We start from the raw sequence: 24,737 nt of genomic DNA on the forward strand, positions 1-24,737 counted from the left end.
ATACAACAATACAAAAGACAACACTGTAAAGAAAACACATTATATGCAGCAGGGGGTAAGACACACGTTTAAGGTTCAAGAATGTAATACACTTCTGTCAGGTTAGCCTAAAGCTGAATATTCAACTTGCAATGAAGGAATATGGATCACCGCAATATCCCACATTGATGAACGCTCCCCGATTCATCTTCCTGCGGGCAGGTATGCGCAACGTCACACGACGGGTGTAAACGAGACTTCAAGCAATCGCGGTACTTTGCAGGGGAGTTGTCGTGGATCTTAAAGATGAGCACACCAAAGCTGCTCGCGTGGTATAAGGGGAGAAGGGATTGTTTGACTAAATAGTGCTGCCCAGGGATTCAGGGCAATCCCATTCCTTAAAGCATCAGACATTAACTGAAGGTAGATCTACCAGAAAACTTCAACCTAGATTCTCGGCAGAGGTGGCCGTCATTGGCCGCCTCAGCCAAGTTTCCTCTAGCGTGCGTACAAGGCTTTTGGACAATGATTGCTCAGTGCCAAGCCCTTGACATGTACAATCATGTAAATTTGATACCAGTTGTGAGAAATGTTAGTCTTTCGCTTTAAAGTGGATCTAAACTCAGAACTTCATATCTGCTCTAAAAGATTAGCCACAGCACAATAACTTTTAGGGAAAAATATTTCAGCATTAGTTTATGGAAATCCTAAAGAAGAAAAAAGTTTAAATTGGTTTCACATTCTTGGGAGCACAAAAAGGGTTAAGTTTCACAGTTTACTTTACCAGTAGAGAGTCACAACTTTTGAGGAGGAGGCATCTGATGGCTCTGATTCACATCTGCTGATAAGACTAATTGGAAATACAAGAAGAACAGAGCTGTGAATTTATTAAGCAACTATGTGTTGAACAAAGACTTTTAATTGTGTGCTTTGCTAGAGTTCAGGTCCACTTGAAGAATTCTGAGGCGCTTTAGCCATGGACTGAAATATTTCAGTACACTCACCTGCTCATTCATTATGGTCTCCTGCCACCTTTTTGGTGGCTTAATGGGGTGCAGAAAGGAATCATACCATATCATAAAATTAATCTGCAAAATCCACTAATTATTATTAGGTGATTTCATATGAAGCTTCTTGAAGACCTTGAGCTCTACTTTCTCATGTCTACATATACAGTACAGCTCCATACTTACATGAATCTAAAAAAAAAATCATGAGAAGATATGCTCTAAAATGAATTCTAGGCTTAGGACAATCAAACGCAAGAAGGAAGACAACACCAAGAGCCGGTAGTACATTATGCTTCATTTGGTGGAAATAAAGTAGATATAAAATGCTTGTTTACAAACCCTGGTTGTCATCCAGATAACCACTCTGTTGACTGAAGGGGGGGGGGGGGGGGGGGGGCGGGTAAGCCCGTTCCCACTCAGGTCTCCAGAAGTTCCTCTGTGTGAAAGTCACTTTCCAAATAACAAGGGTAGTTTGTGTGGATGGAATCCATAGCCCAATGTGCCAAACTCAAGGACATCTGCTAGCAAACTGATATAGAAGGTACCCAAAAAGAATAAAATAATTAAAAGTTGTTTAAAATAGCATGGTAAGATATCACTTTCCACCCAAGAAAGGGGTGTAGAGATAACTTTATTCTAGTACCATCAAATAATGAGGGAGTCGTTCTGTGCTGTAACACGTCCTCCTAATAAACAACTTTCCCATCATCCATCAACTGGCTCATTGAGTGAATGACTTTGCTGGTCCTGTACAATCACCCAGCTAGTTCTAGTGGGAAATTTGGATTTTCCAGTCAAGGCTGTTTTACAGGACCTCAACCATATATGCAGATCATTGATTGTGTATGCAGAGGCCTGTGGATGGCACAAACCATGAAAGGCTAGTTGATTTACAGAGTGACAGCTCCTCTTGCTTCAAGTTGCTTCAATACATTTGCCTTAAGTTGTCTGCTTTTAATAAATACCTAGGGATCTGCCCATGTTTTCAGTATGTTGTATATTTGTGTAATTTCTAGGCAACTTTATTAGTGGAACGTTCGTTCATCACATACAAGTGAGATCGGGTAAAGTTATTAAAACCGTAAAGTGAGGCTTTATTCTTTTATTTTGTAGAGTATTATGGAGTCACATGACTGTTACTTTTCTATTTAGACCACCCATGATTCTTTGGCTTGAGAAACATGATGAGGGGGCATGCTATGTTGACATAATTACCTTTATACGCAATTTTATTGGAGGGAACAGTGAACCTCGTCCTACAGTTCAAGCAAAATAGAGGAAATGTTGCAGTCACATAAATAGGAGTGCCATATTGTAAACATAGCATAGTGGTTACCATGCTGTTCAGGGATTGACATGTTTTCCTGGTGTTGATGTTTACATTTTTAAGTACTAATGCATTATACTTGATGAAAGCTGACTGTTCTGATTGCTCCACTCTTTCTTTCAAATGTTTTGTGCCAGGTTTCCATGCTGTGGGAAAGCCTATCCTTGTGATATCTGTCACGATGAAGTGGAAGACCATGTTATGGAGTTAGCAACTCGCATGCTATGTGGTTTTTGTGCTAAGGAACAGGTGAGGAGTTCATTCTAGTGCCAATAAGCACATGCAGGATTCATCCAGCAGATGGCAGCCAAGTCATTTCTTTCTGAGAGCCAGTAATTTCTTTGATGATGCAGATTACCTCTGTATGGACAAATTATAAAACAAGAAAGCATCTAGTGGTTAATGTATAAAATGACAAATACTATTTAGCTGTAGAATAGACACAAGATAAAATGTAACTGTAGCCTTTAACGCAGGATGCTACCAAACTTCTTTTTAAGGTGTGTGCGCGCCTTCAGTGCCAGGATTGAGTTTGATCCTGTTGGTGACTTTGTGGGGAAACTGCGCCATACAGACATGTTGCTCTGGTATACCAGAGCACCGTGTATGGTCTCTATCGAGGCCTCCCGCTTCCATAGAGATGCCACAGCTTCCAGCAGAAGTAAGGAGAGGGAGGATTTACAGTATGAATCTTTCAGCAACATATCAGAGTGGCTGTACACACACTAGATTGTTGGCAGAGATGTGCCTGAGTGCCTCTTCGGAGGTTAGTCTAGCATGTGTACAAGGCTTTAGATAAAGCTGATAGCACACACTACAAACTTAGAGAACACTTACTTTCTCGTTATAATTAGTAGTCCTAATCAAATTTAAGGTTTTTCAAGTAATGTGGTCCCTATTTATAAACTGGATGAAGTCTCTCTGTTGTCCAATCAAATGCAGCCAGCACAACCTTGCATTATCTCCTGTGCAATAATTTACCCTAAACCTTTCCATTATTGCCAACATATACAGAATAAGTTACATAAGACATGCAATGCTGACTTTTTGGCTTGACTACTGATCCATTATGAACACCTTAGTTCTGAATAGGAATGTGAGGAGAGAGCTTACAGATCTAGAATGCAATAGTGTGTGTGTGTAGTCCTGTGCAGGAAGAAAGGTGTGTGTGTGTGGCCATCAGTGCGAGTTTGGTCAGAGGACCTGTGAGATTTCCAGAGGGTCACAATACAAACAGTAGAGGCCTGCAGGATTTATTGCATTGCTGTGACCTCTGAGATAGCCCATAGAAGAATATGAGTGAAATAAGTTTGATGGTGGCACGATTTGTGGTGTCAATAGGAATGTGAAAGACACCTTGGAAGATGATGCTAGTGATTTCAGTACTATCACTTTAGAGCGTGGCCTGATGAACTCCTCCCTCTTTCCGCCATACTCCAGACCTGGCACCATGGTGCACATGAACGTGTTTGCGGATGCACTTAAAAGCATCAATAATGCAGAGAACCGTGTCAGGCGTCAGGTCCTCATCAGGCCGTGCTCTAAAGTGATTGTGGGCTTCCTTACTGTGATGATGAAGCATGGCTACATTGAGGAGTTTGAAATAATTGATGATCACAGGACTGGAAACATTGTTGTCAATCTTACAGGCAGACTAAACAAGTGTGCAGTCATTAGCCCCAGATTTGATGTGCAACTGAGGGAACTGGAGAGGTAGTGATTTCAGTAGGCAGGAACTGGAGAAGACAATCAGAAGTTATCTAGGAAAAGAAACCGTGGCTAGGAGGTAGAGATCATTAAAAACTGGAACAGCATTCTGAAGCATTTGGAACAGCACTCGAATCTGAACTTTTGCGGACCGTGGCAGGAAGGTTATCTCACCTTTGTCATTGCCTATGTGTGCTGTGCATCATGTTTCCTTCAGTCTTTCCAATACTTCCCCCTTCCGGCTGTGAAGGAGGAAGTATCGCAGAGATGGACCGTGACATGGAACACAGCGCATAGAGTTAACTCCCCCACCCCCTTTTCCAAAGTCTGCAGAAGTTTTGATTCCAGTTCTGATTTGAATGACCATGCCTAGTTGAGAGATAAATGCAATTTGGAGGGAAATATAGGCAAACTGCATGGACTTCAAAAGATGGAAGAAAGGGGCTGAGTCATTGCCATACGCAGGCAGTGAATGACAATATTATTGGTACTAACCACAGCAGAGCACTGCGGATCACGCTTATTGCACAACACGCGGTACTCTGCTGTTGTTAGTACTGGTAATATTGCAATGTGCTGCCTGCGCACAGTAATATTACTATAAGTATGTGAATCAGGCCCAAAGAGAAAATGAAAAGGAGTGAGTGGCTTAAACAAGCAACAGTCAGATGAAAACCCACCCCGCCTTCATGTTTGTTCCCACTACTAGGAGCATTATAAAAGTGTAGTCCACTATATGGGAGGACAGCAGGTGAGACCATGTCAGATAGGCTTAGACATGTTACAGTGACCCCAAAGAAAGTAAGGACATTACAAATAAAAAGGTTTTGAAGACTGAGCAGGCATTCCATAGGTTACCAGATATAGGTGGGTTGAGTGGGAAGAAGTGGAATACGAATATGGTTATTTATTGACAAGTTTTAAAATGTCACCTAGTTGAAAACTCAGAAGAAAAAGTTAATTACATATGGGCCCAGGTGTTGTTTCTACTGACTTCCAAACAAACAAACATTCCTCAGTGATGCACCAGCCAAAAGTAAAGATGTTGCCACCGGTGACTTGCCTAAAGTCTTAACTGAGAAACTCCTTATGTCTGGTTATTAGTTTGCATCTTTTTATTTATTTATTTATTGATTTATTAATTTTTAGATCTCTTTATTAACCCCTTTGGCACTAAGAACGTAACAGCTACATCCTGCATTTGGCTGTATGGAGCTGACGGGACTTAACTGTTACTGACTTCAGGTCTGGGCAATCGCATCGGGACTGAACAGGGAGATTAAGCTGTCACATAACAGCTGACATTTCCCCTCACTGGCTTCTGATCACATGATCGCTATGGCCTAGTGCACGGTCGCGTTTTCAGATCCGATTGCAGATGTGGAAACGCTAGGGCAATGTATTTTAATGGGGTGGTGCACACCAGAGCGGGAGGCATTTTGCAGAAATGCATACTTCCGGGCTGCTGCAGATTTATTATTGCGGAGGCGTTTCTGCCTCCAATGTTAAGTATAGGAAAAACGCAAACCGCTCTGAAAAACGGCAGTTCAGAGTGGTTTTGCAGGCGTTTTTGTTACAGAAGCTGTTCAGTAACAGCTTTACTGTAACAATATCTGAAATCTACTACACCAAAAACGCTTCCCAAAACCGCAAAATGCTAGGTGAAACGCTACAGAAAAATAAGAAAAAGCGTTTCAAAATCTGCTAGCATTTTGCGGATCTGCTAGCGGTTTTTGGTGTGCACCAGGCCTATGTTTACCGCCAATCGTAGTGATCACAAAGCGGAGGCGGAAGAAGAGGACCCACTCACCTTTCCTGACGCTCCTCCAGCGACCGTCTCTCCCCTCCACTCTGCCCGGTGTCCAGCCCTGCACTGCCTCTAGTGTCGGGTCCTGGCTTGATGATGTCATCAAGCTGGGACCCGATACTTAGTGGCAATGCGAGGCTGGACGGCAGGGAGAGCTGCTCGTCGCTGGACCTGGAGAGGTAAGTAAATGTCTGAGGTCACCTAATCCTCTTTATGCGGGTGAAACCTATGCCTGGCTATCTATACTGGGGATACCTCTGCCTAGCTATCTATACTGAGGACACCTATGTCTGACTATCTATACTGGGGTCACCTATGCTTGACTATGTATACTGTACAGTGTACCTACATAAAAGCATTAATACTTACCTGGGACTTCCCCCCCCCCCCCCCCCAGCCCATGGGCTCCCTCTCCATCCTCCAAGGACACTCCTATCCTCCTTCTTGCAGGCCCAGTCTCTCTCTCTAGTGGTCCCAAGGCATGCTGTACTGCATATGTGCGTCACAGCGGCACGCATCCTTATCGTGCTCATAACCCCACCCACTTTTAAAACCACACCCTCTACATAATACAATTTTTAATTAACCTTTTCTGTTAACCATTTCTTTCTTTTTTTTACCATTAAAAATACTTGTATTTTTTTTTCAGTTCAAGGCAAAAAAAAGTAACACTGTAGCAAAAACCCATCTTTATTTAAAATTAAATATCATCACCATAAATTTTAACAGGATAATTTAAGTTTTGTGATAAACTGGAGAACTAGCCTAATACATTTTCTGGCTTTTATGTACAGTAGCACGTTATAAATTTATAGTTTTACACCTTATAGTATTTAAAACTATAATGGGTAATAGCTAAGAAATGTATTTTTTCAGGGGCTTTTTCTACTTTTTTGCTTTAAAAAGCATAAAAAATAAAATCTTTCTTGGGAAATAAAAATTCCCAAAGAAAGATTTGTTTGTTCTGGGAAAAAAAATAAAAATAAATAAATATATATAATTATCTTAGTAGCCTTGAGTAGTGACATAGCTAAAATATCAAAATTACTCTGGTCCTTTAGGGGTTTTACCGTATATACTCGCAAGCAAGCCGAATTTTTCACCCCCCCAAAAAAGTGGCCCAAAAGTTGGGGGGTCGGCTTGCTTGCGAGTCATGTGCAACAGTGCCAGTATGGGTAGATGGGTGGGTAGGTAGTGCCCCTCCCCGCTCCCCCCGCGGCCGCCGCTGCTATTACCTTAGGAGGCGCCGCTTCCTCTAAACCCGTCATGCTCCGGCGGTAACTAATTCACAGCAGCGCGCTCCTCGGCGCTGCTGTGTGATGACGGAGGAAACCATAGAGAGCGGCTTCCTGTAGCGGCGATATGTATCGCCGCTACTATGGGAACCGCTCTCCATTGTTTCCGACGTCATCACACAGCAGCCGCCGAGGGGCGCGCTGTTGTGAATTAGTTACCGCCGGAGCAGGACGGGGTTAGAGGAAGCGGTGCCGCCTAAGGTAATAGCAGCGGCGGCCGCGGGGAGGGGCACCACCTAACCACCCACCCACCTACTCATACTGGCACTATGCTAGCTATACTGGGGCACTATACTAGCTATACTGGGGCACTACCTACCCATACTGGGCACGATACTAGCTATACTGGGCACTATGCTAGCTATACTGGGGCACTATGCTAGCTATACTGGGGCACTATGCTAGCTATACTGGGACACTATGCTAGCCATACTGGGCACTATACTAGCTATACTTGGCACTATACTAGCTATACTTGGCACTATACTAGCTAAACTTGGCACTATGCTAGCTATACTGGGGCACTATACTAGCTATACTGGGACACTATGCTAGCCATACTGGGCACTATACTAGCTATACTGGGGCACTATGCTAACTATACTGGGCACTAGACTACCTATACTGGGCACTTTACTAGCTATACTGGGGGACTACCTACCCATACTGGGCACTTTATTAGTTATACTGGGCACTTTACTAGCTATACTGGGCACTATACTAGCTATACTGGGACACACTGGGGAGATCACGCGGCCAGCATTTCCTACCCCCGGCTTATATGAGGGTCAATCATTTTTTCCTGGTTTTTCAGGTAAAAGTTGGGGGGGTCGGCTTACATGCGGGTCGGCTTGCTTGCGAGTATATACGGTATATGCCGATGCTCAATTGATTAATGATAAATTAATTTGGGTTCTTTCATAGTAATAATAATCTCTTCTATTCATCCTTGTACATTTATTTGTTTCATTTCTTTCATACATCTCCCAGAGTTCAGTTCTACTTTGGTATAGGGTCTATTCATTCCATTCTTCCTCAAACATTAGGACCTCTCCACATGCCATCTTAATAAATTTGTTCCATTCACTTACATGCATTTATTATCTTTTCAGCCACCTAAGTTGAGCTCTTCGTTAGTAGTAGTCTATACATTCCTTTCATTCTCCTACATTTAGCTAATGTTGTCAAATCTGACAATAATGCCAGAACACCTGATCTGTTGCATGCTTGTCCAGGGTCTATGGCTAAAAGTATTAGAGGCAAGGGATTAGCAGGATAGCCAGGTAACTAGTATTGCTTAAAGAAAATAAATATGGCAGCCTCCCATATTCTTCTCGCTTCAGTTGTCCTTTAAGGATCAACCCCTTTCAATATAATACACTCTGTTTTTTGTTCTGTATCCGATTGATTACCGATTCTAAACAGAGGTTGAAGAGGAGAGGGGAAAAGGGGCACCTTTCCTCACACACCATTCTGCAATCTGAAGTCTCTAGCTACACAGACGTTCAGCCTTACACAGGAGAATTGATTTTCATACAATTCTCTGATTCTATCTATAAAAATGCAATTTATACGGAATATTTATGTTTTACATAAGACATGCCTTGATATTATATCAAAGGCCTTTTCGGCATCAACTGTAGCTACTATAGTCTTTTTTTAAATTTATTTATTTTTTCTTTTCACACTTATGGATAAAGCTGAGGGCTGCATATACAATTCCTTGAATAAATATTTGTAATCGGGCTGAATTTGGTTGCATGTATGGACCAGACCTGCTGCAAAATCTTAGGCCGAAGAGCTCGATTGGGTGTGCAGCAGTAAGGTGTGCGATATCGGGACGAGCAACAGAACTCCCAGCGCTGTCCCCCTAGAGTAGAATGTGCCCCCTCCACCCTGGTGTCTGTGCATGAATACTTCACCTGTCAGTGTCTGCCGCCGTCTCTGTCTCCGCACCAGTACACCAACAACCACGTGGGGCACCTGTGTGGTGAGGAGTGCAGAGACCACAGCAGACACAGACCGTTAATGTATTTATGCACCGGGGGGAGGGGGGGGGGTGTACATCTTCATTTGGGGTCCAGTTTCCAAGGTTAGTGAAGTTTATGGTGGCCAACAGATCTCTCTCCAATCAGATTTGATCAGAGAGAGATCTGTCTCTAGGTCGATCAGCTGCTAAAATCACTAGATGTATGGGTATCTTTAGAGGGCAGAGGATCAGCAGGACAGACCGGTAATCTGAATTGTTTAAAAGGAAATAATTATGGCAGCCTCCATATTCCTTTCACTTTAGGTTCCCTTTAAGTGATAAGTCTACTTTAAATTGCAGTGGATCAAATGGATGGGAAATTCTAGCATTTGTAGTGGATGACCTTTAACCACTATAGGACCGCCGGTTGGCGTGAACGCGGCGGCTCCTTCAGGACCGCGTAATGCCAATTGGCGTCAAGTCCTGGGTGCGTGTATTCCAGGAGATCGGACACACATCTCTACTTAAATGACGGAGCTCTGCTTCGTTATCAGTCTCCCATCGGCGATTGCCATCTATTTACCACCGTCTATTTACACTGTACCGATCTATGGCAGCGCTGTACTGGGGACAGCCGTGTCACTCGGCTGTCCCCTTGGGAGGCTCAGGAGCGATTTGCTCTCAAAGGCTGATGCCTATGACAGCCGATCGCTGTCATTGGAGGGAGGGAGGGAGGGAAAAAAATACAAAAAATAGGAATGTATTAAAAAAATATATAAACAAGTAAATACACCAAAAATAAATAAAATGGGGGAGCGATCAGAGGCCATAAACAGAAAGCTCTGTTGGTGGGCAGAAAAGGGGTGGGGGATTCATTTGTGTGCTGCATGGTATGGCTCTGTAGCAAGCTTTTAAAGCTGCAGAGCCCTAAATTGTAAAACAAAATAGCCTGGTCACTAGGGGGGTGTAAGCCTACGGTATTTTTAAGAGGTTACCGTAATCTTGCAGATGTTTGAATACACCTTCAAAAAAACTTTTTTCTAATTTAATGATTATTTCCTGTTTAGTTTTCACTGTGCCTTACAGAGTACAAATTCCTATGGTTTTATTTCTATGAATTTGAATCTTTGTCCTCTCCATCTAGGCATGTAGTAATGGGAAGCCGTGCATAGCCTGTGGAAACATGATGAATAAAAACATCCAGTCTGTGCATTGGGAAGGAGGCAAAGGCTGCAGGAACAAGGTGAAGATGTCTAGGTATGTATTTACTTCATCACTTTGCACTTTTGTAGTAATATGAGTATGTCGTATACTGCTGGGATATCGTTAAGCAACTCACCAACTGCCTACAGCTCTACAAAAGAACCATAGGAACAGTTACTAGGTTTGATTCAATGGCTGATGCAGTAAACTAGTCGGTTGTGGCTATGTTACCTTTTGCTTCAGCATTATATGTTGTTGTTTGTTTGTTTGTTTTTTGTTTAGTTTTTTTTGCTATTCCCTGTGTTTTTGCCTCTACTTTTGTTTGTTCATTTCCTTGTATGTCATTTAGTTTCTTAATGAAGGGCCTGTTTCCACTATGAAGTGATGTTCGTGTGGCTACCTTGCCGCATCGCATCACTTTCGCTGCCAGTCGCGTCACTTCCACATCGGGAGATGCGGAAGTGTATGTGGGGGCGACGGGCGGATGCGCGAGAATCTGCCGCTCTGCACACAATGAAAACTGTTCCATTGACGTTTATTGGTTTCAGGACACCCGCGGTGCGATTTGGCTATGTAGCCGCATCGCACCGCATGTAATGAAAACGGGCCCTTACTCCCAGTGTTTATAATTATTGCAGTCAGTGACATGGGATTTTGTCTTTAGCCTTTGCTTTTATAGAATGTATTTAGTTTATTTGTGACCCTTTGGTTAGTGTAGATCAGGCGTTCTCAACCAGGGTTCCTTGAGTACTCTGCAGGGGTTCCTTGGCATTTTCCCCCATCGTGGGGGACGTATAATAGAGCACATTATAATGGGGGGTATTGTAACAGGAAGCACTAAATTGGGGGGTCAAGAGACAGCGTAATGAGTGGCAGTGTATTAGGGGGTAGTGAAATAGACAGCCACACTTACTTTTAAAGAACAAGCGACACCCATGCTAACCTAGAAATAAAAAACACATATATAAGTAGATAAATACTACTTCTACTTACATAACAGATGTATTGTGCTATCCATGTAATGATTCCTGTGAATTTTATAAAGGAAAAGCAGAAAATCCTATTCTAGGCAGTGGCCATCTTGCCAAGCTAATGCTGACATCATATCCTCCCTGACTCTTGTTTCCCCCCCCCCCTCCCTTCTCTTGCTCATTGTGTATTCATTAGCTGCCCTCCTCCTAGAGTCTTCAGACACTCCCACTGAGGTGTATACTAACAACTGCACTGTCTTTTTTTATTTTTTTTTATTTACACATCCAATCACTAAGTCACCTCAACCTTGCTTGTAAACACAAGTAATTAGAGGGTGTTTCTGATAAGCAGCTAGGCAGAGAAATAAAGTTTAGCAAGTTTTGAATGCAGGATTAGCATCTTTATCACTTAATACACTCAGACCAGTTGCTGTTGAAGTTTGATTTTTATGGTGACAATCCCGCTTTAAAGACCATGCCTCCTGCAAAATAAATGCAGGGGTTCTTCGAGACCAAAACATTTTTTTGCAGGGGTTCCTTGAGATTCCAAAGTTGTTTGCAGGGTTCCTCCAGGGTAGAAAGGTTGAGAAAGGCTGGTGTAGATTTTAATGGTCTTGTTAGTTACTAATACTATAATTTTTCCTGACAACGATAATATATACAGATAATAGCTCTCTAGACAATCTAGCCACCTCAGACTTTACATCAAGGATGTTTTGTATTGACGTGTATAACAGTCAGTACTGCTAGGGAGTTTAATCACTTGACCACTGAGGGGTTTTTCCCCTTCTGGACCAGAGCAATTTTTACTTTTCAGTGCTCTTCCCTTTCATTCACCAATAACATAATCATAACTAATCACAACAAAATGATCTATATATTGTTTTTTCCGCCACCAATTAGGCTTTCTTTGGGTGGTATATTATGCAAATAATTATTCTAAATACATTTTAAATGGAATAATAAGAAAAAAAATATTTCTCTGTTTTCGGCCAATATAGTTTTAAAATAAAACTTTCTACTGTGTATAAAACCCACACATTTTATTTGCCCATTTGTCCCAGTTATTGCAACGTTTAAAATATTTCCCTAGTTCAATGTATGGTGCCAATATTTTATTTGGAAATAAAGATGCATTTTTTTTCAGTTTTGCATCCATCATTAATTACAAGCCCATAATTTAAAAAATTAATATACCCTCATGACATGCATATTAAAAAAGTTCAGTCTCTAAGGTTTATGTCTGGTTTGTTTTTTTGTCATTTCATTTATTTATTTATTTAATGCAAAAGTTTTATTTTGGTAACTATGGGAGAGTGTGGGAGGTAAGGAGAATTTTAAATGTACGTGCTGCTTTTATTAAAAAAAAAAATGTATGTAGGTGTAATTTTACTATTTAGCCACAAGATGTCCTCGTGCATTATCTTCCCATGAGTACTATTAGTACGCTAACCAGAAGTAGTGCGTGGATGTGTTACTTTTGCTATTACAATGATCGCAGGCATGTTATTGATGCTGGCGATCAGTGATGAGCTCCGGATGAAATATGAATCAGTTTTATTCAGATTTCATCCAGATAATTAGTGCAGCTGATGTGGCTGGCGGGGGGGGGGGGGGGGGGTTAAACTTACCCAGAAGTCGTCTTCTTTTACCCATCCCACGTCGCGTCTCACACTGCGTTCCAAGCCGCTTCACGTGTCTACAGTGGCTGGATAGTGTACTGGTTAAGGGCTCTGCCTTTGACATGGGAGACCAGGGTTTGAATCCTGGCTAGGTCAAGTACGTATTCAGTAAGGAGTTCAAGGCAAGACTCCCTAACACTGCAGGGTGGCCTCTTGAGCGCGTCCCTGTGGCTGCAGCTCTTGAGCGCTTTGAGTCCGACAGGAGAAAAGCGCTATACAAATGTTTGGATTATTATTATTATTATTATTATTTACTACGCTTCCTCCTTCAACCCGGAAGGAGGAAGCGCAGTAGTCACAAGAACGCGGCTTGGAATGCGACGTGGGAGGGGTTAAAAAAGAAAACTTCTGGGTAAGTTTAACCCCCCTCACCCACCCGCTCAGCTGCACTAATTACCTGGGTGAAATCTGAATGAAACTCATTCGGATTTCTTACGAAGCTCATGCCTGCTGGCGATCACTGACATGGGTACTTAGATGAATGAATTAATCTCCCCTCTAATGATCGGCGGTGAAAACGCGCACGGGAGCAAGTGGGAGTGCGCGGGTAGCAATAGACTAATATCTACGACCCTGGGATTTCAGATGAAGTTAATACACCGCCCATCAGACTTGCTCCCTCCTTCAACACATTCAAGTCAGCCCTCAAAACTCACCTCTTTATGATGGCCTACCCATCCCCTACCACATAGTACCTCTCTACTGAATATTTGTTCCACAGCCCTACCTAGTGCTTCCACCCCCCCTCCTTTAGATTGTAAGCCTCTGGCAGGGTCCTCCATTGCCTAGTGTAGTCTATAGGATTGTGTGCTCCTTTCCTATGTCAGCCTATACTTGTATTACTAAGCCTACCTAACAGCATATATCACATGATCGTGTATCTTGTACCGTTTGCCTTGTATAACTTTGTTCTATGTTACATAACCTTGTCATGTCTGTCATCCTTATATCATTGTATATATTGTCCAGCACTGCGTAATATGTTGGCTCTTTATAAATACAATAAATAGTAATAATACAGATCAAGTCCTAAATTAAGACTTTATGTGATTATTTGTCTACATCATAAAATTACATTTTATATTTATGTATACGAATGCCTTTTTGATGCATATTATTTTATATTTTATTTTTTGCTTCCACTTGGGGATTGTTCTTTTATTTATGGAACAGTTTTCTTTTTGTAAATTTAACTTGTTACTTATGCTCTTATGTATGCATCACGGCCTGTTTCCACTACACGCAGATTCTGCATGCAGAAAACTGACTCCAATGAATGCCTATGGGCCTGTTTCCACTGAACACGAATTCTCTGATGCAGATTTCCCATAGGTATTCATTGGAGTCTATAAGGGCCTGTTTCCACTACACGCAGATTCTGCATGCAGAAAACTGACTCCAATGAATGCCTATGGGCCTGTTTCCACTGAACACGAATTCTCTGATGCAGATTTCCCATAGGTATTCATTGGAGTCTATAAGGGCCTGTTTCCACTACACGCAGATTCTGCATGCAGAAAACTGACTCCAATGAATGCCTATGGGCCTGTTTCCACTGAACACGAATTCTCTGATGCAGATTTCCCATAGGTATTCATTGGAGTCTATAAGGGCCTGTTTCCACTACACGCAGATTCTGCATGCAGAAAACTGACTCCAATGAATGCCTATGGGCCTGTTTCCACTGAACGCGAATTCTCTGATGCAGATTTCCCATAGGCATTCATTGGAGTCAGTTTTCTGCATGCAGAATCTGCGTGTAGTGGAAACAGGCCCTCAATAGTTTTTTTCGTAGCCAGTTTACTTTTAGTGTCTGTTATATATAACTGGGTTACAGATGGCAAACTGGTGCCTTTTGAAGACTCCAGTGTGATCTTTACTGGACTTGTTAACCACTTGAGGACCACAGTCTTTTCGCCCCTTAAAGGGACACTTAAGTCAAACAAAAAAAAATGAGTTTTACTCGCCTATGGCTTCCAATAGCCCCCTGCAGCTTTCCAGTACCCTCGCCGTCTCCCTCCGATCCTCCTGGCCCTGCCGGCAGCCACTTCCTGCTTCGGTGACAGGAGCTGACAGGCTGGGGACGCGAGTGATTCTTCGCGTTCCCAGACACATTAGCACCCTCTATGCTGCTATATGGTATATGATATATGCTATAGCAGCATAGATGGTGCTATTGTGGCCAGGAACGCGAAGAATCACTCGTGTCCCCAGCCTGTCAACTCCTGTCACCGAAACTGGAAGTGGCTGCCGGCGGGGCCAGGAGGATCGGAGGGAGATGGCGAGGGCACCGGACAGCTGCAGGGGGCTATTGGAAGCCCCAGGTGAGTAAAACTCATTTTTTTTGTTTGACTTAAGTGTCCCTTTAAGGACCAGAGCCTTTTTTTCCATTCAGACCACTGCAGCTTTCACGGTTTATTGCTCGGTCATACAACCTACCACCTAAATGAATTTTACCTCCTTTTCTTGTCACCAATACAGCTTTCTTTTGGTGCTATTTGATTGCTGCTGCGAGTTTTACTTTTTATTATATTCATCAAAAAAGACATGAATTTTGTCAAAAAAATGACTTTTTTAACTTTCTGTGCTGACATTTTTCAAATAAAGTATAATTTCCTATACATTTGAGCTCGAAAGTTATTCTGCTACATGTCTTTGATAAAAAAAAAAACATTCAGTGTATGTATATTGGATTAAAAGTTATAGCGTTTACAAACTATGGTGCCAAAAGTAAATTTTCCCATTTTGAAGCATCTCTGCCTTTTCTAACCACCTGTCATGTTTCATAAGGTGCTAAAATTCCAGGATAGTATAAATACCCCCCAAATGACCCCATTTTGGAAAGAAGACATCCCAAAGTATTCAGTGAGAGGCATGGTGAGTTCATAGAAGATTTTATTTTTTGTCACAAGTTAGCGGAAAATGACACTTTGTGAAAAAAAAAACAATACAAATCAATTTCTGCAAACTTGTAACAAAAAATAAAATCTTCTATGAACTCATCATACACCTAACATAATACCTTGGGGTGTCTTCTTTCTAAAATGGGGTCACTTGTAGGGTTCCTATACTGCCCTGGCATTTTAGGGGCCCTAAACCGCGAGGAGTAGTCTGGAAACCAAATGCCGCAAAATGACCCTTGAAATCCTAAAGGTACTCATTGGACTTTGGGCCCCTTAGCGCAGTTAGGGTGCAAAAAAGTGTCACATGTGGTATCGCCGTACTCAGGAGAAGTAGTATAATGTGTTTTGGGGTGTATTTTTACATATAACCATGCTGGGTGGGAGAAATATCTCTGTAAATGACACATTTTTGATTTTTTTTTTACACACAATTGTCCATTTACAGAGAGATTTCTCCCACTCAGCATGGGTATGTGTAAAAATACACCACAAAACACATTATACTACTTCTCCTGAGTACGGCGATACCACATGTGTGACACTTTTTTGCAGCCTAGGTGCGCTAAGGGGCCCAACGTCCTATTCACAGGTCATTTTGAGGCATTTGTTTTCTAGACTACTCCTCACGGTTTAGGGCCCCTAAAATGCCAGGGCAGTATAGGAACTCCACAAGTGACCCCATTTTAGAAAAAAGACACCCCAAGGTATTCCGTTAGGAGTATGGTGAGTTCATAGAAGATTTTATTTTTTGTCACAAGTTAGTGAAAAATGACACTTTGTGAAAAAAACAATAAAAATCAATTTCCGCTAACTTTTGACAAAAAATAAAATCTTCTATGAACTCGTCATACACCTAACAGAATACCTTGGGGTGTCTTTTTTCTAAAATGGGGTCACTTGTGGGGTTCCTATACTGCCCTGGCATTTTACGGGCCCAAAACCATGAGTAGTCTGGAAACCAAATTTCTAAAAATGACTGTTCAGGAGTATAAGCATCTGCAAATTTTGATGACAGGTGGTCTATGAGGGGGCAAAGGTTGTGGAATCGGTCATAAGCAGGGTGGCCTCTTAGACGACAGGTTGTATTGGGCCTGATCTGATGGATAGGAGTGCTAGGGGGGGGTGACAGGAGGTGATTGATGGGTGTCTCAGGGGGTGGTTAGAGGGGAAAATAGATGCAATTAATGCACTGGGGAGGTGATCGGAAGGGGGTCTGAGGGGGGTCTGAGGGTTTGGCCGAGTGATCAGGAGCCCACACGGGGCAAATTAGGGCCTGATCTGATGGGTAGGTGTGCTAGGGGTTGACAGGAGGTGATTGATGGGTGTCTCAAGGTGTGATTAGAGGGGGGAAATAGATGCAAGCAATGCACTGGCGAGGTGATCAGGGCTGGGGTCTAAGGGCGTTCTGAGGGTGTGGGCGGGTGATTGGGTGCCCTCGGTGCAGATAGGGGTCTAATCTGATGGGTATCAGTGACAGGGGCTGATTGATGGGTGATCAGTGGGTGATTAGATGGCAGAACAGATGTAAACAATGCACTTTGGAGGTGATCTGAGGGTAGGTCTGGGGCAATCTGATGGTGTGGGTGGGTGATCAGATTGCCCGCAAGGGGCAGGTCAGGGGCTGATTGATGGGTGGCAGTAACAGGGGGTGATTGATGGGTGGCAGTGACAGGGGGTGATTGATAGGTGATTGACAGGTGATCAGTGGGTTATTACAGGGAAGACCAGATGTAAATAATGCACTGGCAAATTGATAAGGGGGGGTCTGAGGGCAATCTGAGCGTGTGGGGCGGGTGATTGGGTGCCCGCAAGGGGCAGATTAGGGTCTATTCTGATGGGTAACAGTGACAGGTGGTGATAGGGGGTGATTGATGGGTAATTAGTGGGTGTTTAGAGGAGAGAACAGATGTAAACACTGCACTTGGGAGGTGATCTGATGTCGGATCTGCGGGCGATCTATTGGTGTGGGTGGGTGATCAGATTGCCCGCAAGGGGCAGGTTAGGGGCTGATTGATGGGTGGCAGTGACAGGGGGTGATTGATGGGTGATTGACAGGTGATCAGTGGGTTATTACAGGGGGGATAGAGGCATACAGTACACAGGGGGGGCGGGGGGGTCTGGGCAGTTTAGGGTTAAAAAAAATAACATTGACAGATAGTGACAGGGAGTGATTAGGGGGGTGACTGGGTGCTAACAGTGGTCTGGGGGGTGGTCTGAGGGGTGCTGTGGGCGATCAGGGGGCAGGGGGGGGGGGAAATCAGTGTGCTTGGGTGCAGACTAGGGTGGCCTCGGACACTGGGACCACCAGGGCAGGAGGCAGCCTGTATAATAGGCTTTGTATACATTACAAAGCCTATTATACGCGTGTCATGCGGCGATCCGGGTGATAGTAACCTGCCGGCGCTTCCGAACGGCCGGCGGGTTACAGCGCGAGGGGGGCGGAGCCAGTCGTCGGCGGCTGATCGTGTCACGAATGACGCGATCGCCGCATAACCACGCCTGCCGCCGCCCCTGCCGATGGGCGTATTGCGGGCGTTTAGGCCCGGTCTTTGCCGCCGCCCATCGGCTGGGGGCGGTCCTTAAGTGGTTAAAGTGTACCTGAGATGAAAGACATCTCAGGTACCATACTTACCTGGGGCTTCTTTAAGCCTCCTTGAGGCTGCTCAATCCCTTGCTGTCTCCCCGGGCCACTCCTGTCCCCTGCAATACAACCCGAAAGCCTGGTCGAGTCGCACTTCGTCATGCATGTGCGGCCAGGCGTACTCCCCTCGTCACCTCCTATCCTAACCGCAGGACGCTCCCAGCCGCGGGAGTGCCACGGGCCGCACATGCACATTGAAGCACGACTTGGCCAGGCTTTTGGGCCATATTGTGGGGGACAGGAGCAACCCGAGGAGACAACAAGGGATTATCTGAAAGAGGCTAAGGCCATCTGTAAGTGGCTGCTTGCCTCTCCTCTCACTCGTAATGCCAGCCTCTTGTCTCTATGTACTGGATCCTGGCTTGATGACGACACAAAAGGTTTGCGTTAGTACCAGTGAGAGGAGAGAGCCAATCACCACAGGAACCACGAGGGGTGAGACATACTTACTCAGCCATGCTTCCAACTTGTTGCCAGTCTCCACAGGAGAAGGGGGGAAATGGGAAATGCACATCAGGGCATTACACCCTGGATAGTACTCCATCGTATGGAAGCAATACATTTCAGGATCACTTTAAAGCCTTATTATGAATTGCTTTAAAGCCCATGACATTAACTGATTTGAAAATGTTTACTTACTTGCAGGAAGGATAAGCAAAAATACTCAAATTGCTCAAAGACTATTTCACGGAAGAGTACAACCAAGTGAATCCGTTCCATGCTCAGCTGAACACTTGTGAAGGGGGGTAAGCACATTCCTTATACCAGCTATTCCTTTTTACAGGCTGCTAGTATTTCATGGTTACTTTTACAATGCTCAGTAGCGATGGTCAGTGAGATGCTAGTAATTCCGGCTTGCATGCAGATACAGAATGAGATAAACATACGTAAAGTAGCAATCCTACATAAAACTTGGATTTGTTCCCTATTTTCATTATTCTTCTCTGTAAGGGTTAATAAACAAGTACTATAAATTCCAGTCTCTATGTAGTCAGTGTCAGACTGCAGCATAATTCTCCCTAATAACTAATAAAAGGTTATAAAGCATTTGACACACATTCCTGGAAGCATGGAAGCGATAAGAAGTTCTATAATTCATCATTATTCTCTATGGGAGCTGAAGAAATATGAGTGGCAGCAGTTTTTCTTCAAATATACATTTTAACCCTTAAAACCAAAATAAGCATGTAAGATTCCAGGAAAATCTTGTTCAGGATTATTTATACAGATAGAATTGTTATAACTCCTAGTATATTTTTGCTTCAGTTGAATTTTAAAGAAAATCTGTACTGTGAAAATCTTACATAAATAAAAGTACCAGCGTGTTTGTTGTCTTCTCCTAGCCCCCATTGTAACATTTTTGGTGCTCCTGCTGCTTTCTTGGTGATAAAATCACTGTTTTATTTATTGTTTTTGTAAACAATGAAGATGGCTGCTAAACAGGAACTACATCAGAGCAGGTGCCTGTTTGCAGAGGCTTCTCTCAAAAGTGACTTGACTGCTGTAATGTTTCTCCCACTTGTTGCCTTAGCTGCTTGTCTGGGCTTTGAACTGATCTTTCTGCACTCACAGCTGTTCACAAGGTCACAGACACGCTGGCTGTGAGCAGAGACCTGTCTGTGAGGGATAAACAAAGCACACACACAGAGCCTGCAGGGGGTGTGCATAACTTCTCCCTATCACAGCAAAAGGCAGTGCATTCCTCTGTGCCTTGACAAACCTTGACAAAGGTAGGATTAGGTATAGAAGATTAGATCTATTACAGAGACAGTGCAACTAGAAAGGCTGCAGTAAACCAGACCACATTAGAACAGGTATAGGAACTTATAGGATAAAAGAAATAAGGCTGAAAATTTTGTTAGTCTCTTTAAGAGTGCTTATAGAGTTAAGAAAAAGCCCAAATGTGTGGGATCCAGGATCCAGAGGCTTCCCCTCCCTAAGGTAAGTATACATAATAGGCTCCAGCAAACCTTGCGGTCTTGCTTAAGCCAAACACAATCACCCAGAGTACAATGAACGATATGCAATAATCACGAATGTAATAATCTGTAGTAGTAAATCCTACCAGAGTGTGAGATGTCAGATTTTAATTGCACAACCATTGAATACAATTTAGGGGTGGTGCACACCAAGAGTGCTTCTGAGCGCTTTTAAAACCGTTAGCGCTTGGAAAAGCGATTGGCTAATGTATTTGTATGGGATGGATCACACCAGAGCGATGTGATTTAATTTTTTTTCCCCCCAAAATGCAAATGTGGGTCCTGCGATTTAGCCTCAATATTAAGTATAGGAAAGTGGAAAATCGCTCTGAAAAGCGCTAGATCAGAGCGATTTTCCAAGTGTTTTTGTTATATAACCAGTACACTACCAGCTGTACAGTACCTAAAAAAAAAAAAAAAAAAAAAAAATACACAAAAACACGCCAAAACTTCTAAAAGTACTGAGCATTTGCGATTACGCTAGCGCTCTTAGGTGTGCACCGGCCCTAACTCCGGAGTAAACGCTCTGGAGACATTGAATTAATTGCTTGTTTTTTGCTTGCATTTTGGTGGCAACCATGTGAACATTATGTATTTATGATTTATATAGCACTTCCACAGTGCTTGGCAACATATACTGTACAGTGTTGTTACTGACTATCCCTCAGAGGTGCTCACAATCTAATCCCTACCATACTCCTATGACCATCCTAGTCTAGCCCCAATTTTTGCTGGAAAGCCAATTAACTTATCTGTATGTTTTCAGGGTGTAGATTAGAAAGTAGTGTCCTGGCCCAAATACAGACTGGTCACTCGGCTATGCATGAGGAAAGTGTAACCAAGAATGTTTTCCTGCATAATTATGAATCAAAAAATTGTAAAACTGTATGTAGCATTTCAACATTTTTTTTCAACATATTTCTAATTAATTTACATTTCCACCCCTTGCAGAGGCATAATTATGTTGCACTCTTTCACCCAGAACACCATCTAGTTCAGTACTGCTTTTGACCACAAGAGGGAGGAACATTATTACAAATTCTACAAGCTGCAAATAACATTCCATGGCTATCCCTCCTCAAACAACAAAGAGCTCCAACCAAAACTTTTAATTTGATCTTAGAGTGGGGTAGGGTTAGACCCTACGTCAGAATTTTACTGCTGTCCTTGCTGGGTAGAATTACTCAACATCCAGTCCTAGGCACATTACAGGAAAATAGAAGAAATCCCACAAGAAAAGGGAGATCACATCTCTTAAGGATAGTTATCTCCAGTTTCTCCACATAATCAATTTTAAGGGGAACCTATAGCAGCAGATTTTCAAAAGATTTCAGCATGGATTAGGTTGTACCACAGAGTTGCACTGCTCGATGTAGTGAAATGCTATGGGTTAGAAGCCTATGTGTCCCTCGCCACAGCTCTGCTCTCAGGCAGTCTCAGTCTTTCCATAGCGCCGCTTGGGGTCACTCTCCTGTGGCCGGGAACATTATCCACAGGTGTAGAAGTACTGCAGGAAGCTCACGGCCGCGGGACGCAAGCCATGTGGCCGTGCACTCATTCGTGCTCAGAAACCACCGACCTGGCCATGTCTGCAGCTGCTTCGAAGGAGGCCCTGTGAGAATGCCTGAAAGTGGAATTGCAGCGAGGGACACATAGGTTTCTAGGGGCTGGAGGAACCCCCAGGTAAGCATATCTGAAGTTTTTAAATTTGCCTCATGCATCCTTTAAAGACAACCTGAGCCGAGGTGATTTTTGGGGGTGGGGTGGGGGGGGGGGGGGGGGGGGGTCAGGTGGGACACAGAGGAATGTTCTCTGCCTCATGACATGCCTCTGTGTCCCCCAACCACCGCTCTCTGCCCCCACCACCACCACACTATGGCCCCCCGAGATTAGCAACAAATTTGTCGCTAACTCGGAGGTAAACACAGGGGCAAGGAACTCCCTGTTCAAAACGCCCACCAGGGGCGTTCCTACAGGGTTTCCTGATCTCCCCGGCCACGCCCCTGCTGCTTTCCCGCCTCCCTGCACACTGTGAGAGACACACAGTCTCTCAGTGCAGCGTTGTGACCTATAGGTCACGAAAGTGAAAGTGGGCCATTGCGGCCCACGGGAGCAGCGTTTTTTGGAGGGTTTGAGGAAAGATTTGTTGCAGTCTTTTTGTAATTGTTTTTTATTTCTTAGTGTACTTTAGTGTGTTTCCAATATGGTCTTGCATTATCTATTTTACACCATTTTTAAGAAGTAGGTAAATAAAAAAATCTGTTTTAACCTCCTAATTGCCATTTTGTTTTTCAGATTCCAAATTGTTGTTTATTCGAGGGATATATCCAGTACTCAAACCCCTGGTGTTGCAAATAGCAACTGGAACAAATGGCTTGTGGAATCGGTTTGAACTTTAGAATGGAAAGCACTTACATTTTGCAGTGTAATTTTCTTACGCAAGTAGTAGCTATATATGGCTTTGCACACATCAAGATTTAATCGCAGACAAATAATCCGAATAATAAACCAATTACAGATATTATGTTTAATTTAATTGGACTAGTGAACGCATACATCATCTGTCCGCATATTATTCCAGACCCATCCCATTCATTTATATGCTGTAACTAGAGACAGCCGGTGAGATGCTAATCATTTTTAGTTGATGCAAATTTAATGTTGATTTTATGCAAATTATGCAGCTTGGAATTAGACCAATCACAATCATTACTTGTGCTGGGAATACACGATGCGTTTTTGAGGCAGAAAGATAATTTCCAACATGTCCGAACTCTCAATCGTTTTACCACTCGATTTCTGATAGAAGTGAATAGAAATTGATAAGAAAAGATAAGAGAATCGAGCCAGAAATGGAGCGGAAAGACAAATCGAAACACGATCAAACGGCAAATCAACTGCAAAAACACATCGTGTATTCCCAGCATTAGGTATTTAATTGACCCAATTCCAAGCTGAATACAATTCAGTCAAATTAATCTAAAATTTCTATCAACTTTATCAATTGTTAGCTTCTCATTCACCATCTCTAGCTGTAATGCAAGTGCAGAACTTTGCAATGCCTGCTTGAGCGAGATATCTTTTAATCATTCTCCACACTTGTGTGCAATAAATCTTTGTTTGATTTAGAATATCGTCACACTTGTTTCTGTTGGCATTACATGATCAGTTATTAGTTTGAAAGATCTGCAACACTGGCATATAACCACGCTGTGGACACCGCATAAGTTCTTAAAGCAGAACTGAAAATAAACGTGCGAGGTTCAGTATACATGCCCGGATAAGCCCTCTTGCACAAACACCGCTCCCCCATGTGCCGATGTCACCTCCATGCAGAACGTGATTTGGAAAATTCGGGCAGGTGTAGAGTGCGCTGCAGAGCGTGCTTCAGCATGTATAGCTACCTGTCCGGCTTGCATTCTTTAGTGTCCTGTGCAGCTTCTGAACTGGCTGCTAGTTTCAGGCTCACTGTCATGTTACTGCAGTGAGCTTGGCGCTATAGTGGCTAGTTCAAAAAGCTGCACCGGACACTAGAAGATGCAAGCTGGATCGAATACAGGTAGCTATACATGATGAAGCAAGCTGCATATCTCATAATGTTACTAGCCCAATGTGTCTTCATGTAACTTCAGGTATGCTTTAAGCCTTGTAGTCTAGATGGTTCTTGGCAGTCGGTGCCCCCTGCCGAAAATCTAGAGTGTGTACAGCGGCCACTGATCCTCTCAGATGCATCGTTGAGAAATACGAACTGTTGGATCATCTCGGCAACCACAGGCCATCCCTATTGTTCTCCTACACACCCTGCCCCACACACATGCTACAGTGATTTTGAGAAAAACTGTTTAGAGCACCTGACCTTCTTTCCAATGGTGGCTCTGTAATTCGAGCAAAGGCATACTGGGATCTAAAGGCCTACTATTGAGCTGGTTCTCGGGGCTGTTCAGTTACATGCTTAAAGCCTAAATGACAGCTCTGGACAACTTTGTGCTTAAGGAAATGTGTTGAAACCACCATACAGCACTGTGACCTCTGATCTATTTCCTGTTATGTCGACAAGGGTGCAAGTTTACAGAACCATCTAGTCTACAAGCTTTACTTCTACATTGGATTTCAAAATTAATGAAAACAAGTTGTGTTTATTAGACACAATCCCAAAACCAAATCGTCAATCAAGGAAACCAGCAAATTTTTTATGAGATCATCAAGACATCAAATAACAAAGGGGTGAAAATGATTTTAAACCTTGGCAAGGTATATACATTAA

At 43.1% G+C, this 24,737-nt stretch overlaps 1 protein-coding gene across 4 annotated transcripts in view; it reads left to right on the forward strand.

Moving 5' to 3' along the window:
- The window catches only part of LOC137563412 (uncharacterized), a 63,472-nt gene extending 39,868 nt beyond the window's left edge, over positions 1-23,604 (forward strand). For all 4 annotated transcript variants that reach the window (XM_068275826.1, XM_068275824.1, XM_068275825.1 and 1 more), the window contains exons 10-13: positions 2,454-2,565; positions 10,239-10,351; positions 19,140-19,240; positions 22,769-23,604. In XM_068275826.1, the coding sequence (XP_068131927.1) occupies positions 2,454-2,565; positions 10,239-10,351; positions 19,140-19,203 (289 nt within the window). In that variant the 3' untranslated portion in view covers positions 19,204-19,240; positions 22,769-23,604. The remainder of the gene's footprint in view (positions 1-2,453; positions 2,566-10,238; positions 10,352-19,139; positions 19,241-22,768) is intronic.
- The last annotated feature ends 1,133 nt before the right edge of the window (positions 23,605-24,737 follow it).

Source organism: Hyperolius riggenbachi, chromosome 3 (genome assembly GCF_040937935.1).
Source record: "Hyperolius riggenbachi isolate aHypRig1 chromosome 3, aHypRig1.pri, whole genome shotgun sequence".
NCBI classification, from domain to species: domain Eukaryota; kingdom Metazoa; phylum Chordata; class Amphibia; order Anura; family Hyperoliidae; genus Hyperolius; species Hyperolius riggenbachi.